A 17,759-nucleotide genomic window follows, 5' to 3' on the forward strand; every position below is an offset into this window, starting at 1 on the left:
AAAAAAAAAAAAAATAATAATAATAATTTTCTATTGTTTCGCCCTAAAGCCGGACCGTCCTCACGCCGCCTGTTTCCTCGGCTGCTCCCGCCCTGCCCCCGGGGATGCGACTGCTGATGCTTTTTGACTCCCGGGAGGTCTGTACCTTTCCTACCCCCAAGAACCCGCCCACCGCCATCAGGCGAACTGGCCTCCCCGGCGCCCAGAGGCCCAGTCCACCCGCCGGCCGCCCTGCTGCTAGCTGCCGGCCCTTCAGGCGCTTGTGGGGACAGCAGCGTCCGCCTGGCACGTCCCGGGGGCTGGGCCACAACTCAGAGGGCCGCACAGCCTCGGACCGACTCCGCCGGCGGAAACGGAAAGTGCGTCGGGCCGCCGGCAGGCAGGGATGCAGTGCGCAGACGCGCCGCGGCGGCGTGACCCGGAAGCACTCTTCCCAAGCCCGCCTTCGCCCGCCCGCTTGTATCTCTGCGCAGGCGATCACCACTTCCTTTCTCTGCCTTCACGCGTCCCCGTGGCAGCAGGTGGGTCGCGCGGCGCTGGCTCCGGTTCGGGCCTAGGCGCGGGCGGGCGTGGGGCCGGGAGGGCTTGCGCGGGCTGGGAGTGGGGGCGCAGGCACTGCCGCCCTCACGCCCCGCGTGGTGATTCCTTAGGTCCGGCCTTGAGATGCAGAACGACGCCGGCGAGTTCGTGGACCTATACGTGCCGCGGAAATGGTGAGCGACCCCCACCCACCTCTACCCCCCATACCCAGTCGCGCCCCCACTTGCTCCTGGTCTCCTCCCCATCCCAGGCCCTTTCTCTAACCCCAGGCCCCTCTCCCTTGCTATCAGCCCGACTTTTCCTCCAGTCCTCTCCCCACATTCGCCTCTTCCCCTCTCGGCCCTGTCCCCAATCCTCTTCCCACTTGTTAATTGCGCCCCTTCCTTCCACAGCTCCGCTAGCAACCGCATCATCGGTGCTAAGGACCACGCATCCATCCAGATGAACGTGGCTGAGGTGAGCTAGGCTCTGGAAGGTGGAAAGGTGGCAGGTGGGCGCCTGTGTCAAGAAGGCCTGTGGTCTGGGGAGGGACTGCTGGAGAGGGGGTGAAGGTTCAGGTGCAGGCTGGCTTTTTGGATTGATGTTTTCCAAACTTCAGGTCAGAGCTAAAGTTGCCTTGGTGAATGGCTTTGTGAATTCTCTTTTCTGTACAGGTTGACAAGGTTACCGGCAGATTTAATGGCCAGTTTAAAACCTATGCTATCTGTGGGGCCATTCGCAGGATGGTGAGTGTTTTGTGGAGCTTTGCTCATCATATGGACTCTTGCCTGGGAGGTGCCTGGATTTGTTGTTGGCAGCGTAGATAGATCTGAGATGTGTGGACTCTACTGACTGCTTGTCTCTTCCTGGGCACAGAAGAGGATGCTCAGGGGCCCAGGAAAAAACCTGCTTCAGCATCCACTTTACCTGTATGGTCAGCTTAAGGGTGTGCCTGGTAGTGTGCCACCCCCAACCCCCCTTAGTGTGGTAGAAGCTGGGATGGGAGTGTGGCTGCCCAGGCAGCAGCAGCTACACTGTGTGCTTTTTCCTTTTAAAGGGTGAATCAGATGATTCCATTCTTCGATTGGCCAAAGCTGATGGCATCGTTTCAAAGTAAGGGGTTGGGAGTCTTGTGTTTGGGTACAGTGAGACTTCTCCAGAGACATGGTTTCAACATTGTCTTTTTTTTTCCTTGTTCTAGGAATTTCTGACTGGAGAGAATCAGGGATGTGGAATGAATGCCATAAATAAATAGTGAAACCCAGTTGTGCTGGTTCCATTGTGTGCCTCTAGGCATGCTCCTTTGGCCTCTGGTGGGAACAGGGCTTTGTTTGGACTGGGTGGCAAGGATGGGGTAGCATCCAGTTAGATGGAAAGGGATAAATTATGAAGTATGTTGCAAAACCAAGGTTTACTTTAAAGCACAAATACGTTGTACGCTTAAGAACATCATGACAAACATTCTGAGGTCAGATATCCACTTATGCACATTTACATTCACAGCTGCCACCAGCTGCTGAGGAATCAGCGCCAGGTTTGGTTTCATTTGGTCACAGCTCAGCCAAACACCTTGTAGACACAGTATACACACCTGGCTCAGGCTGTGTTGCAGTCATTTTTGAATACCATGCAGTGGCAGCTCTTGGCATTCTTAAAAAGGACATACTGAAGGGGAGGGCTTCAGACAGACTGGTTTGGTAAAATGACTTAATCTCACTACATAAATGTACAGACTTAAATTACTGTGCTTATCAGTCATTTTCTTGCTTTTGTCTGTATAGAAAGTCCCATGGGAGTATGTCCCTTGAAGGTGGGTTGTAAACTGGAACAAGTATTTTGGAAAGCCAGTCCCTTACAGTGCTCGTACCATGCTGGTGCCCTCAAGAGGGCATCTTGGTGGTAGGAGAAGTGGCTTTTTACAGGAAAGTTGGGGCTTTAGGCCCAGTGTTCTATGTGGCATGCCAGCCGCCCAGAGTGTCATGGGTGCACACTGGGCTTAAGGGGGATCATCCACCCAAGAGGACAGGTTGTGTGTTGGGTGAGACTCGTCCTGCAGTCTTTGCCAGGTATCCTTCATATATGTCTAATTCTGGGGTTCCAGAGTGGCTACAGAAAAGGAATACAAGGGCTGGGTAGGCAGCTGTCCAGTGCCTCTGCTGGGGTCTGGGTGGAGTTGCTGGTGGCCTGAGTTCTGTGATCTGCAGAATTGGCATTCCTTTCTGCAGAAGCACCCATCTGCATGAACAGAATGCAAAGTACTCATGGGGTGGAGGTGGAGATTGTCCCAGAGCCCCCACCTAGGGACAGGCAGATTTATACGATAGCAGTAGGAAAGATGGCTTGGTAGCCTGGCCACTGGCCATCTTTTGAGGTCAGCTGACTCATAAAAACTTAATCCTTGTTTATAATTAGTGTTTTGATGGGCAGCTGGAGAACCAGGCTGCAGGAAATTGAGGCAAACCTGGGAGAACTGCAGGGGTCTGGATGTCCTGTGGGGCATAACCACAACCATAATGGGGCCGGTGGGCTTTCTGGCTGAGACAGTGCCACTTCCTGCCTTGACATGTATAGGGTCAGTTGTCAGTGGCTTCCCATTGGGCGTCAAGTGTGGTTCAAGTTGGTTTCAAACCTCCTTTAAGCAGTTTTTGTTTCCTTAAAGGTCTTCAGAGCCAAATCCCAAATTATAGTATATATTATTTTTCTCTGCCGGACTATTGCTTAGGAAAATCAGGAGTCAGGTGCCAGCAATCAGCAGTTGTCCTGAAGGCCCAGAGTGTCAGGGATAATGGGTTTTCCTGGTGAGAGGCAGAGGGAGGATCCTGGCACGGGTGAGCATCTGCTAGATGTTACACATGGGGTCAGGATTTCACAGTGACAACGATGCTTGAGCAGAGGTCCAAGAGTCCCAAAAATGAGATTGGAGCAAGTCAGAAGCCTTCTCTTGTTGCTTAATCTGACAGAAAAAGCTCTGGAGTAGCTCTGCCTGGGGTGCTAGGGGGCCAGTGGTGTAGTCGACACTAGGGGCACCATTGGGGAAGCCTCAGTGCTGTGTCTCCACATCCAAACAACCAAAACACCCAAGATGAATGCTTAAATCAGTTAAAACAGCACTTTGACGTGTTGAGTGAGGTTTGGAAACCCACACCTCCACCCTGACGACAGTGCAGTAGCGACAAAGTTAGCAAAGGCAAGGCAGAGGCAGAGCACCGCAAAGTCAGGACTTAACACTAGGCGACGTAAACCAAAGGCCAGTCTGGTGCCAGGCTAGTCTCGGGCACATCGAAAAAAAAGAATAACAGCTCCACATTTAGTTCATGTAAAAATCCAGGAATATTCTCAGAAATACCCTCAGAGAAGTGTGCACTTTGGAATGAGAGCAGTGACCCTTCTGAGGAAACAGTGCAAATGAGCTGCACCAGCCAGAGATGTACGGTGCAGAAAAGGCCAGGAGGACACGCACGCCGGGCTTCAGTGCCTGGTCGACAGGCACTGCCGTGCTCTGGGCCCTGGCTAGGACTGCTGGGTGAGCCGTCGGTAATGAGGTAACACTTGGTTCTCGGGAAGGTACAGAGCAAGTTCCAAAGCCACGAGCACTGTGAACTCAAACCCAATTAGATCTCGCCTGTTGAACCGAAATCTTTCTTCTAACTTCTGCATAGAATAGAGAAAGGTTAAACAGGAGGGGCCCCTTCCCTCTTCTGTATTTCCCTCCAAGTCAGCAGGTTTCAGGTGTGGGCTGCCCAGCTAAGCCTGGGTAGATGTCAGCCAGGTGAGTGGATGGCAGCTCTCCCCTCTGGCCCATGGCCCTTGGGTCTGGGTTGAGAGGTGCTGTGTGGCAGCCTGGCTAGTCAGTGTGGCCAGAGAGCCATGTGTACTCACATCAATGAGCTGCTTCACTTCGTTCCTGCGTAGGTCACTGCTGATCTTGGCGGCCAGCAGCACACAGGCCCCGGCACACAGCTTGCGGTTCTGCTTGTGGAGCTTGCCCTGCAGGACGAGCTTCTCAAAGTACACGTAGGCCATGGACACGGTCACAGGCTCCAGGCTGCATTCCTCAGAGAGGTTCCGCATTTCCCGCTTCAGACTAGGTAGAGATGGAGACCAAGTCCTTGTGGGGCAGAGGCAGCAGCCACCCTCCCGTGGCTTGGGCATAACTTTGGGCCATTAGATGTGGTGCTGCGTCCTCCAGGGAAAAGCCCAGCACTGCTTGGTGAGCATGAGCAGGCTGGGCCTCACCCTCCACCCATCCCTCAAGTGCGGCGCACAGCACTGCCTGCACCTGGTGCATGGCCCACACTGTCATGGATGGAACTGCAGAGGATAAACCCTTCTCGCAGGGGAGGCAGTGAGGTGGGACGGACCTCTGATGAGGGGCAATTTTAGACAGAGACCCGAAGGGGGAAGGCGGAGCAATGGAGGCCACAGGAGGAAAGGCAGGTCCTAATTATGTTGGGGGTGTGGGTGTGTGAGCCCCCCAGACTCAGGGCAGCTCCACCCCATCCTCTCAGGCCCATGTGAGGATCATGGCAGGGGCAACGACGAGAACAGAGGGACACGTGGGGTGACCTTGGCAAGTGTGCAGCACACAGCAGGGGGTGGGTGGAGATTTGTGGGCCCCAGAAAGAGCTGTGGCATTGACTGAGCAAAGTGGCACAGGCTAGGCAGGGCTGAGCACAGAGGGACAACCCAGACTAGGGTTTACTTTGTTGTTTTTTTCCTTAACAAATAAGAGTCCCTCTCTGTTGCCTTGGGTAGAGTGCCGCGGCTTCAGCCTACCTCACAGCAACCTTAAACTCTTGGGCTTAAGTGATCCTCTTGCCTCAGCCTCCCAAGTAGCTGGGACTATAGGCGCCTGCCACTATACCTGGCTAGTTTTTCTTTTAGCAGACACGGGTCTCAGTCTTAATCAAGCTGGTCTCAAACTCCTGAACTCAAGCAATCCTTCTGTCTGGGCCTGTCAGAGTGCTGGGATCACAGGTGTGAGCCATGGCACCCAGCCACAGACTAAAATTTTAAAAAGACCTGGGCTGTCGGAGGGTCCACAGGGGTGAGGCTGGCTGGGTGGAGGGAGGAGAGAGAGAAGGGAGGTTGGGGAGAAGTGGGTGGAGGTGGCGTGCAGAGGTGGCTGCAGGTGAGGAGGCCTGACAAGGCCTTCAGGAGAGTGGGAGGTGTATGCTAGCGCTGGCCAAGCCTTCCTCACCTCCGGATTTTGCTCAGTGTCAGTTTGATGTGTGGGAACTTCTCTCTGAAGGTCTCGTTCATGTCCTTCTTGAGGTCTGAGGGCTTCACGTATTCTATCACCGTGGTCTGCAATAAGAAGCCAGCAGGGTGGGCAGCCCCCTGCTAGCCTGGGGCCTGCTTGTGGGCCCACTGACCAGGCAGATTTCATGAAGCCTGGGTTTGCAAATGTGAATTTGGAGTAACTTCAGAGGCACACAAACCTCTGTGAGCAAAAGATGGTACCAGAGCTAGTGCAACTTGGTGAGGGGTGGCCCGTGGCTGCTGATGTCCACACACAGGGGACCCCACTCTCCTAGGCTGGTTGCTCTGGTCTTCCAGGTGCTGGGGGCGCAGGCCTGATGAGGGGCTTACCATGTGGGATGCGAAGATGAGGACCCGCTTGTGCTTGCCGCAGGGCCACTGAGGGTCATCCAGCAGGTTGGGGTTATACTCCGGAGCATCCCCTACATCACTCCCTGTAGGCAGAGCAGCCCTGACCCACCGGTGCCTCTGCTGGAGCTGCTGTCCACCCCAAGAGGAGGCAGGTGGGACAAGAGGAGTTCCTGGGGCTTGGGAGGGGCTCCTGCCATGGCTCCCTCCCTCCCAAGGGCCCAGGACTTGGCATAAAGGAAAGATGTCCTGAGAGGCAGGGTCCCTCCCTGGAGCCGTCTTTGATGGGGCTCCTGTGCCCATCAAGGCTACCTAACTCTGTGCTGGCTGGTGCTGACTTGGCAGGGGCGGGTTTGTGTCTTGAGCCTGGCAAAGCCCGGGGGATGCTGGGCCGAGGTGGGGGCAGTGGGCCGTGGCTGTCACTCTTGTGTGCCACCAGGGCGTTGGTAGGGTACAGGAACTTCGCATAAGACACAACCTGGGGAGAAAAGTGTGTCAGGGCTCCTGCCCCACAGCTGCAGAGAGGTACAGACACAAACACAGGGGGCCCATGTGGAAAGCATAACCTCAAGGAAAGATGAACATTGTGGAACACCAGCCCTACCATGCATTATCTGGGCTCCCTACCTCTGAAGACCCCTGACCTCAGACCTGAGCACGGAGCTGGGGTGAGGTGGCCAGAGCTGCCTGGCTGGGCTACTTGCAACCCACACAAGGTTGGCAATGAATGACCCACCACCAAGCTCAAGGGCTGCTTGGATCCACATGTGCTTGTGACACCAGTGGCCACGGACACTTGCCTTGCCGTCTGCTCCCAGCTCGACACCTTCCAACTCAAAGACCATCTCAGGAGAAACAGAAGTGCCACCGGATGGATGCCTCTGCTTTTGGATGTCTACCCGCAGGTCACTGCAGCAAGGGGAGAGGAGGGAGACTTGGCTCTGCTGCTGGTGAGCAAAAGTTCGGCTGCCAGGACACTGCCTGCCTATCCCTCCATACAGAATGTGTTCACAACCGAGGTTATCTGCATATCCCCTGGGTGGAAGCCACATGCCAATAAGCACCTTTGTTGTTAGAGGCGTCCTTGAGTTTCCCCGGACAGTGACAGGCACCACTTGCCAAAATGCAGGGGCAGCACCTCCCTTTACTTTGCCGCAGGCTCCCCACACCTCTCAGAGGCTCGGCTCAGGCCTGGGACTCAGCTGTGGACCTCACCAGGTCAGGTTTCTCCATCACTATTTTTATACAATGCTGTCTCCACCCGACAACCACTTCCTTGAATCATGTACAGCTATCTGGATGGGTCACAGGGACATGCAGCTGTGTCCACCAGAGGGAGATGGACATGCCAGGCAATGTATATATGGACAGCCTGACAGAAGTTATGGCCCCTGCCAGAGAGTGAGGATGCCCAGTGGCCATTCTGAGTTCCTGAGGAGCCCATGGACAGCTGCCAGGCATGTAGCCCACACCCCCTGCCCAGAGGTGGGTAGCTGTGAGGTACCCTGGGCCACTCACCTGACCCGCAGGCCCTCTCCATAGGGCAGGACTGAGAAGGCTGCACATAGGGACCGCTTGGCACAGATAAGCACAATTCTGTGGGGTAGAGAGAGGGTCAAGGTGGTGCCAGGGAGCCATGGGCAGTGTTGTGTCCAGGACTGTGGACGTTTTCAAGGGAAAATTCCTAACTCAGGAGATGGGAAATTGTCCACTGTCCGAGAGGCTGGTGGTCTGGCTGCCTTGGCACTCAGGTGGGTACCCAGAGGTGCTAATGAGGGTGCCTCTTCCTGGGGTTGCATGTGCATGGACACACCCCAGGACTGGAGGCCCCAGCTTGGGATCTCTGGTCATCCCTAAGAGGCCAGGCATCACTAAAGGCAGAGGGGGCTGGACAGTGACACTGGTATCCGCCCAGACTGGTCCTCAGTGTCCCTGCAGGGGGTTCCCAGATCCACATCCTAAGTGCAGCTGGCCTGGGAGGCCTCCTCCCATGGTGCCAGGATAGCCAAAACCTGGACGCTGGCTGTCAGCCTGGGCCCATGGTCAGCAGATGGACAGCAGTGGGAGTGCCCTTCCACTGCTCTCTGGCTGGCCTAGCGCTCAGGTCTGCCTGGGAGCTGTACCAGGCTGTCACGCTACAGCATCACACGCATACAGGACTAGGAGGAAGGGGTTGTCCAGACCGACAGTCACCACTGGCAGGCAAACTCTAGAGGGAAGGGTGCTCTCTGGGACACTTGGGCTGGCAGTGGGGAGGCAAAAGGACAGGCACAGGACCATCCCTAGCGCAGGCCGCACACAGCCTCCCAGGATGGGCCTGGGTGCCAGCTGTCGCCGTCCCATTTTGGTTTTCAGTTCAACCTCCCTTCTGTGCTGCCAAATACAACTGAGCCTTGCTCCTTCTCTCATAGCTCAGCCTGTCTCTGTGTTCCCAACACTCCTTCACACCAACACTCTATTCAAGGTTGGTGTCCGTGGCAGCTCTTCACCTCCTGAGATTCTGGAGAGGGTGGGCTTGCCATGGCCAGGTCAGGGGCCTGGGAACATAGAGGAAGGTGAGTGTGATGGGGGCCTGGGACCTAGGGGGAGCTAATGCAGGTGGTGTGGGCAGGACCTGGGTGTGGCCCTGCGGTACCTGCTGTTCCTAGTGTCGTACTGCCGCATGTTCTTGATGAAGTGCGTCTTCTTCAGGCCTTTGTGTCTTGGTGATCCAGAGGTGTGCTTGGTTCTGCAAGGTAAAATGGAATTGAGGGGGGTCTCTCTTTCCTACCCAAGACCCTCTCTTGGCCCCCAAGGGTTGGTGGCAGCTGGAGCAGGACCTAAGAGCTCCAGGTGCGCAGGGTGTGTACCTCTGTACTGAGCTGCATCCCACTGCATCTTCTAGAAACTCAAGGGAGCAGCGCTGGGAGGTGACTCGTCTCCTGTAGGGACAACATGGAGGCCTCAGAACAGGTGTGGTGCTACCAACCTCAGGCAGGGCCTTCATGACTGAGCCCAGTGCTGCTGGCTGTGCAGGGAAGGAGAGGCTCTGGCCATGCTGCGTACCTATAGGCTGAGGTGTGAGGAGGTGGTGCCATTCTGCTCTGGTTCCTGCCTTCACAGGCACTGCCCTCCTCTCTGGGACCAGTGGCCCTGCAGAGCAGGCTCCAGACAGGCTATACCATGCCAATGTTCCCTGCCCACCAAAAGGCACTTCCCTAAGAAACACCCTGCTGGGTGCACTGCCAGCTGCAATGGGCCTATCCTCACCCGCCTTGCCTGTGGCTGATGGTGCCCATCGTTCTCCAAAGTATAGGAAGGCCACAGGCAGCGGGAGATGTGCAGTGTAAACCCCTCATTCACGGGCCACTGGCCCAGCAAGTGCTCCCCCACCCCTGGCCTTTTTCAGAGGCTATCCCTTTATCTGGAACATTCCTTTCCAGCTCTTCCAGAGGCCACTTCCTCTGGATTTTAGGTTTCTGCCCATGTTGCCCTGTCAGAGAGGCCAAGTGGACCTTCGCTATCCTGTGACCAGGCAGCCTGCTCAAGACCTGGACACTAATGTGAGGAGGTGCCCTTGGCCTACTGTCCACTTGCTGTCTGCCGCCCTGTTCAGAGCAGTGGCCTCCATGGAACTGCTCATGGCTATGTCCCTAGAGCTTCACCCCCTGCCTGGACCTCAGGAACCTCCCAGACATTTTTCACAGGCAAAATGTCTGGGTGAATGACACACGAACAACATCACTGAAGGCCTCAGGGCACAGCTCCTCACACACCTGCAGGACCAGGCCAACGTCCATCATTCAAGACAAAGACTCAAAGTGTTTCACGAATCCTCAAGGCCACTTAGCCAAAAAGGCAAAGCTGGGACTTGAACTCCTGTCTGAGGCGCTAAAGCTTTGCTCTTTTTCTTGTACCAGGAGTCATGAAGTACATGCTCAGCCACTCAAAGTATTCCAGAAATGCAGCTTCTGCGATGGCGATGGTGGTATCAGTGGTAGCTGAGGTTTATATAAGCACTTGCTCAGTGCTGGACGTAGCCCTGACAAACCTGCTGTAAGTTAAAGATGCTGTTAAGTGAGAAACACACTTCATCCACTTGATGCACCACGCATCCTGGCTTGACGCTGCTCAGAATGCTTCTATTAACTACAGGTGGGCAAAACCACCCACCATGAAGTCTGCCTTATAAACAACACTAAAAACTTTGGGTAATTTACTGAACACTGTACTGAAACTGTGAAACAATGGTCACCTGGGCACTGAGCATGGTTTCTACCATCAAAGTTGAGATCTTAGGAAATAATTTTGTCTTTTAAATGATAAAGGCAACAAGAGTTCATTGGAAACAAAAGGGAACTAAAAACAAAAATCCAGGAACCAAAAAATCCACTGGTGTCTCCACAGGGCTGCCCATGGTGGGGACAGTGGACTGCCAGCCAGGCTCTGGAGCTGGGGAGGCATGGCAGTGCCTGGACAGCAGGGTCAAGGCAGGAGGCCATGGGTGTAGGATCTAGGGGCTCAGTTGTAGGCCGAGAGGCGTGTCCACAGACACCAAGCTGTCCCAGAAGGCCCAGTGCTGGGAATGGCAGCTGGCCCTGCCCTGAAAGAGGCCCCACTTGAGGCTGGTGTGCAGGGCCACCCTGCAAACACAGCTGGCTGAGGTGGAGACATGGGGCTGTCTCTGGAGGCCCAAGGGCCAGCCAGGTGTTTCTCTGGAGGCTCATTCCCTCAGGTAATTACCCAGGTGGTTCCGGGTTGCTCTTGGACACCTGGGACCTAATTTGCGGGGCCGCTTGGTAGCCTGTCTGGCAGCGTCCTGGGCATTCAGGCTCCCTGCTGACCTCTGCGGGCCCCCTCCACCCCGTTACTTCCTGGTTACTATGGGGACAATGTGTTTCTTCACGCCAAGCTTTTAAAATCCGTTCCCAGCAGACTCTGCAGATCTTTGTTTCTTTGCAGTTTTCTTTTATCTTTCCTTCTTTGTGAGCATTTTATTTATTTATTTTTTTTTTTTTTTGAGACAGAGCCTCAAGCTGTCCCCCTGGGTAGAGTGCCGTGGCATTACAGCTCACAGCAACCTCCAACTCCTGGGCTCAAGCGAGTCTCCTGCCTCCGCCTCCCAAGTAGCTGGGACCACAGGCGCCCGCCACAACGCCCGGCTATTTTTTGGTTGCAGCCGTCATTGTTGTTTGGCGGGTCCGGGCTGGGGATTCGAACCCGCCACCTTAGGTGTACGTGGCTGGCGCCTTAGCCGGTTGAGCTATAGGCGCCGAGCCGAGCATTTTATTTATAAACTCTACCCTCCTAGTGCTAGGAGGTAGGTAGTATTCTTACCCTTAGTTTATAGGTGAGGAAACTGAGGCACACAGCCACTAGCAACTTGTCTGGGATGCTACAGCTGGTAGGGAGTGGAGTAGTGACTGAGCCCAGGTGGATAGTTGGGGCTCTGGCTGCCACCAGCCCAGCCAGTGACAGTGTGAATAAAGAATGCCCAGGCGCTGCTTCCTCAGGTGCCCATTCTCTGAACCTGGCCCTGTCCCAGGAACAGAGACTGGCAATGCTGAAGATGGTGCCCAGCGTGGGTGCCATGACCAGGGTTGACTAAATGCAGGATGCTGGTGGCTTTCCCTTCTGCTTGTCTCTCCATGGAAGCTGGTGCTGGGGGAGAATGAGGAGGCATTTCTCTTCCCAGAAGCAGGACTATGGTGATGTCACATATCCCCAGCAGGGTGGCTACTGTGAATGAGACAGATGTTAGCAGGCAGGGATGGGCTCTGGCCAGGGTCAGCTGCTTGGCTGCGATGGAAGAAGTGCCCATCATCAGACTCCACGGAGAGGCATCTGTGTGTCCAGCAGACACAGACAGGATCACAGGCAGCTGGACTGGCCAGTAGGAGGCTGGACACAGGGGGCATGTTACGAAGGGAGGACACGAGCAGCACCCTCGGGGTGACAGCAGCCAGACGCAGAGGATGTGCTACAAGGCACTAGTCAGTGTCCAGTGTAGGCAACGGCTGAGGAGGGCACGTGACAGACCAGGAGGTGCTGTCCTGGGTCCTCAGTAGGTAGGAGGCTCCTGGGTGCTGTGTAGGCACATCAGCTGCAGGTTCCCATTGCACCCTCCACCTCTTGGCATGCACAGATACCTCAACTGGAAACACACGGTGACTGGCAGGCAGACAAAAAGAGCAAAGCTTGGGCTTTCTGCTGTCTCAGCTAATATACGCCCTGCTTGACCGGTGGGCAAGTCCCCAGAGTCCCAGGAAGGCCCCCTCCTGCATGCCACATTAAAGTGACACTGATAGTGACTTCTGGTGGCTTCCTTTCATGTAGTGCCACTGACACTGCCTGTGTTTGCCTTCTGGGAAGAGGACCGTGTAGGCTGGGCACAGTGGCTCACACTTGTAATCCCAGCACTCTGGGAGGCTGAGGCGGGTAGATTACCTGAGCTCATGAGTTCAAGACAAGCCTAAGCCAGAGTGAGACCCCCATCTCTAAAAATAGCTGGGTGTTGTGCCTGGTGCCTGTAGTCCCAGCTACTTAGGAGGCTGAGACAAGAGAATTGCTTGAGCCCAAGAGTTTGAGGTTGCCGTGAGTTGTGACACTACAGTACTCTACCAAGGGTGAGACTCTGTCTCAAAAAAAAAAAAAAAAAAGAAGAGGGCCGTTGGCTGGGGGTGTTTAGCCAAACTCCCAGTCCCACTCCTTTTCAGAATTGACCCTTCACAAACGGTGCTAGCACTTGCAGCCCCAAAGCATAAAGAGGGGCTTGGTGCAGTGGCTCGTGCCCTTCATCCCAGCACTCTGGGAGGCCAAGGTGGGTGGATTGCCTGAGCTCACATGTTCAAGACCAGCCTGAGCAAGAGTGAGACCCCATCTTTAAAAACAGCTGGGTGTTGTGGTGGGTACCTGTAGTCCCAGCTACTTGGAAGGCTGAGGCAAGACTTGAGTCCAAGAGTTTGAGGTTGCTGTGAGCTATGACACACTACTGAGGGCGACAAAGTGAGACTCTCGAAAAAAAGCATCAGAAGGAAGAGAAGTCACTATTTTATTTATTTATTTATTTATTCATTTATTTATTTTGAGACAGAGTGTTCCTTTGTTACCCTCATAGAGTGCTATGGCATCACAGGCTCACAGCAACCTCAAACTCTTGGGGTTAAGCCATTCTCTTGCCTCAGCCTCCCAGTAGCTGGGACTACAGGAACCTACCATAACGCCCGGGTGTTTTTTTGTTATTGTTGTTTAGCAGGCCCTGTCCGGGTTCAAACCTACCACCTGTAGTGCATGTGGCCGCAGCCCTAACCACTGACCTATAGGCGCTGAGCCAAATAGGGTCATATGGAACCATGTACCAAGGCCTCCTTATCTTGTTATTACTAATGACTTTTGTTTATTTATTTATTGAGACAGAGTCTCATTTTGTCACCCATTTGTCACTCATTTTTTTGGTTAGCCTAGCCCTGGAGCATGTGGCCAGTGCCCTAACTACTGAGTATGGATGCCCAGCAAAGCCACTATTTATTAAATATCATTTCTAAAGTTTGATAAACTCCTTTATTTTGTAACTGAAGACATGCTGAAGAAGGGCTGCCTGAGGTCTGAACACCATGTCACCACCTGAAGCCCAGAGACCAGAAGAGGAGCTGCTGGCCATGTGGAGGGCTGGAGACACGACCCCATAGGTGGGGCAGGTAATGTGAGAATGGGCTGGGGCCTTCAAGTGACTACACTGCTCTGTCCCATGGCCCACCTATCCTAGCACTGAGGACGCTGGAGCCCCCACTGCAGGGAAAGTGTGGGCAGTGGTCTTGTCTAGCTGGCTGTTCTGCTCATAGGCCAAACACTCACCTGGACTCTCAGGGCATATCTGCTGAATGAACAATGGTCTTGGAGACCCCATCTCGCCAAGGCCCAGGGAAAGGTCCAGGGGCTGCATGGGAAATGGGCCTCCGAGCTCCCTCCTTGGCCGACCACCTTCAGTGACACCTAAGAACACCTCTGCCCATGTTATAAACAAATGGCCAGATGCCAGGCTGAAACTGGATCACTTTAGACAGGCACTCAGGAGGGTTAGATGCCAGCCTGTCCCTGCAGCCACAGCCCAGGTCTTTCCTCAGAAGCCATGACTGGGAGGGCTTCTGGCCTCAAGCTGGCTCTCCACTGGCCATAATTGTCTGGAATTTGCAGGAAGCTGTCTGCTTGTAGGGATGTCACCACTCACCTATTTGGCAGTGTTGGTATTAACCAGGGCTGTTGTGGGTTAAACTATGTCCCCTTACCTGTGAACACGACCTTACTTGGAAATGGGCACTCTAGCCCCCACTACATCCCATCTTGGCCCAGGAAAGCCAGCCCACGGCATACTCTTTGGAATCTTGTGGGGTGGGCTATGCATCACATGTGGATGGTATGTAGGGCTCAAGTACTACCACCAAAGAGGGCTCTGGAGCCACAAGGAGGGTGTCCTGAGTTACAGGCCTTTACTGCAGCACGGCTGCTCTTGACTCCTTCCTCCCGCTAGAAGGGGTTCCATGGGTCAGGTCTGATCTTTGATCACAGGGCTGGTGCACACAGGAGCACTAAAGCTATACTTGGTGAACTCAGTACCACCACCTGGATCCCAGCACTCAAGGGCTGAAGGAGAGAGTGGCTCTATGTCAAACAGTGGGCCTGTCCAAGAAATGCTGACCACACGTGTGATACTCGCTTGCTGCGGGAGCATCCCTTGCCCCTGGAGCCTCACACCACCAGGCCCTGCTGTCAGCCTGGGATGCACGGCACAGCTCCATCTCTCCTGTGTTCCTGGAAGGCGCTGGGCACACCGAGTGCATGGTGCCCAGCTGCCACATTTGGGGCACATTGACTCCTCTGCCCCAGCCAGCCCCTCTCACTGTGCGCTGAGCAGTGGTCAGGCTTGCTTGTGGAAATGCTCCCATCCATGTGGTACAGGGTAACCTCAGTAAGCAAAGTAAGCTGCTCAGAAAATCTGGTTGCAAAGTCAACATCCGTGACTTCACATTCAATCTACTCCAGCCAAAAACCTTGACCTGCCTGAGGGCTGGGCCATCAAGTGACTATGGCTAGAGTGGCCATGATGACCTCCAGGTAAGAAGAGCCACCTTTGGAAACCATCTGAGGCCTTAGCCCAACCACACAGGCTCTGTGCTCAGCTGGGGCTGCCTCTGGGTGGGGCTGCCCAGCAGGGGCTCCAACCCACAACCTGGTGCAGCTGGTCCTGCTTGCAGGCCGCCCACTGTCACTCCCCAGGGCGAGGGCTATGGGGTGTGGAGAGGTAGAATCCCCAGGGCTGGGAGGAAGGAACCAAGGTTAGCTGGGGGCCAGTGCTCTCTGGCAAGACCTGAGGGCAGGGATGAAGACTGGACAGCTCAGGTTGGATTTTTAGAATTAGAATCAGAGCAGCGGAGTAACTGCAGGCCTGGGAGGTGGCAGCTCCAGGGATGCTGAGCTCAGAGGTGACAGGGGTCAACAGGGAGGTGACAGGGAAGGGTAGGTTCACCAGATAGCCCTGGGGTGGGAGGCCTGGCCTGTGCAGAGGACTCTGAGAACAGATGTCAGTCACTCTGCGGGAAGTACCCCTGGCCCACATGCTGGGTCCTGAGGCAGTGGCCCACTCTGTGCAAGGGACCACAGCAGGGGTGTTTGGGAGTCCCTGTGTCCAGAGCACTGGTATGAGTGCACAGGGGAGAGGGTGTGTCTGGAGACCAAGGGCTGTGGTTGTGAGTGCTGAAAAGGGCAGAGGGACCCGAAAACCCATGTGCAGGGGATTATAAAGTGGACAAGACTCTGAGCCCACATCCAGAGCAGAGAGGTTAAGGGAACTATCAGGCCTACAAAGGGGGATTACAGTGCCTGAGGAAACTGTGAAGGAGTCCCAGGACACCCCAACTCCATGCCCAGGCCATCTGACCTCCCTGTCCTGTACTGATGAAGCCTCAGATGACCCTGATGCCGCATCCTGGGCTGACCCTAGAGGGTTCCATGTCTCCATCCCATGTACCAGTCCCTCAAGCCTGGGGCTGACCCCGGTCCATCTTCTGCCCATCCCTGCGACCCCGGCTGACCCTCCCCCAGTCCCACTCACCTCTGGCGCTGCCCGTCTAGGACGAGCCCAGCAGGCACCTGCGTGGGGCTGAGCAGGCCCTGGGGCGCGGGGGTCCTGGCGGGTGGTTCGGGCGGCGGCGGCGCGGGCAGCTCGCGGGTCTCGGCGGGCGGCGGCGGGGGCTTCTCTCCGCCCGGGCCCAGGCTCGAGGGCCGCCCGTCCAGGGAGATGTTGTTGAGGAAGAAGAGCGCAGCCTGGCGGCGTCGCGAGTCCCCGCGCCTCCGCAAGGCCTGCTGCGGGGCCCGGGCTGCTGAGGCGACGGCGGGCGGCGGGGGCCTGGTGGGGCTGGGGGCAGGGCCCGGGACTCCACCCGCCGCAGCCGCGGCCATCTCCTACTGCGCCCGCCCGCCTGCCCGCGCGCACCCCGGCCCGTCCCGCCCCGGCCGCGCGCCTGCCGCCCATTTGTCGGTGTGTGTCCACTCTGCCGCTCATATCCGCCGCCCATTGGTTACTGGGTGCCCACATGCAAATATACGGCGGTCTCGCATTCCCATTGGCCAGAACGGAGCTGCGCCTGGGGAGCTCCCCTGGGTCCTAGAGGTGGCTTCGGCTCTGCTCCCAGGGAGCCGGGAGCCAGGAGCCTCCCTGAAGCTTCGAGTCCCAGCCTCGGGAGCCGCAGCCGCGCGGAGCTGGCGCCGTATTCCTCTCGCTGAGCAGTGGCGTTCACAGTCAGCCTCCGTCGAGTGTGCATTACGGCTCCGGGCCAGAGTGGCGTGGGCTGGGCCCCAGCTCACTTCCCGGTCCGAGGTGTCTAGGCGGCATTTTGTGGGCGGCACTGGCCACCCCGCCGGGAGCCGCAGGGCTTCCCGGAAGGGCGGCGTTGCTACCTGGCCTCCGTCGCTGACGGAAGAGACCGAGGGTCCGAGGGTAGAAGGCACCGACCGGCCTGGGGTCGTAGTCCCAGCAGAGTCGGACAAGAAAGTGACCTTGAGCCTGCGTGTGCTCTGGCCTCCGTTTCCTCTCTGTCCTGGACGCCCTCACTCTCGGGTGCTGCCCAGGACCCCCTAGGAACCTGCCTGCAGTCTGGCGAGAGCCCACAAGTGTCTTTGTGGCGGGTGAGGGCTCCGGCATCCACGTCTGTGCCACCTCCTTGCTCCGTCACATTTTGTCCCTGGGTTTACATATCGTTAAAGTAGGGTGGCGATTTCAGCCCCGGTTTGCTGTCTGGATGAAACCAGCTCTGCAAGGACGCTTGGCATGGTCAGCCCAGGCAGGAGGTGGCCAGCAAATGGGGTCCAGCCTGCCACACCAATGCCAGGGTGGGGCAAGTAGACAGGCACAGTTCAAGCCCCAGGGAGCACCTGGTAAGGGGACAAGCATCAGGAAGTGGGTGAGTTAGCTGGTGACACCAGACAGGGGTCTTCATTGTCCCAGGGACCTCTCCCTCCCACACTGAGGCCCCTGACCTCTAGATCCCTTGCTTACTTCTTGACCTTCATTTCCCATCGCAGGCAGACCCACCCAATGCCCAGTCTCATCCTCTTTTCCCTCTGCCCTTCCAAATTGGCCTCAAGGCCTCTTCCAG

At 56.1% G+C, this 17,759-nt stretch overlaps 2 protein-coding genes across 2 annotated transcripts; one reads left to right on the forward strand and one right to left on the reverse strand.

Annotated features, from left to right (window-relative positions):
- The first annotated feature begins 416 nt into the window (after window positions 1-416).
- On the forward strand, window positions 417-1,783 carry RPS21 (ribosomal protein S21). The gene is made up of 6 exons (XM_003787762.3): window positions 417-521; window positions 651-713; window positions 933-996; window positions 1,194-1,265; window positions 1,577-1,632; window positions 1,721-1,783. Exons 2-6 carry the CDS (start codon window positions 664-666, stop codon window positions 1,728-1,730), a joined length of 252 nt encoding a protein of 83 aa, XP_003787810.1. The 5' UTR covers window positions 417-521; window positions 651-663; the 3' UTR covers window positions 1,731-1,783.
- Window positions 1,784-3,195: 1,412 nt separating this feature from the next.
- CABLES2 (Cdk5 and Abl enzyme substrate 2) lies at window positions 3,196-16,563 on the reverse strand. Its single transcript, XM_003787853.3, has 10 exons — window positions 16,217-16,563; window positions 8,979-9,050; window positions 8,765-8,857; window positions 7,648-7,725; window positions 6,930-7,038; window positions 6,442-6,607; window positions 6,112-6,215; window positions 5,720-5,826; window positions 4,399-4,603; window positions 3,196-4,170 (listed from the first exon to the last, which is right to left on the reverse strand). The coding sequence occupies exons 1-10, from the start codon at window positions 16,561-16,563 to the stop codon at window positions 4,030-4,032; spliced, it is 1,422 nt and encodes a 473-aa protein (XP_003787901.1). The 3' UTR covers window positions 3,196-4,029.
- Window positions 16,564-17,759: the final 1,196 nt, after the last annotated feature.

This window comes from Otolemur garnettii, unplaced genomic scaffold, assembly GCF_000181295.1.
Source record: "Otolemur garnettii isolate 467f Iridium unplaced genomic scaffold, OtoGar3 scaffold00023, whole genome shotgun sequence".
NCBI lineage: Eukaryota > Metazoa > Chordata > Mammalia > Primates > Galagidae > Otolemur > Otolemur garnettii.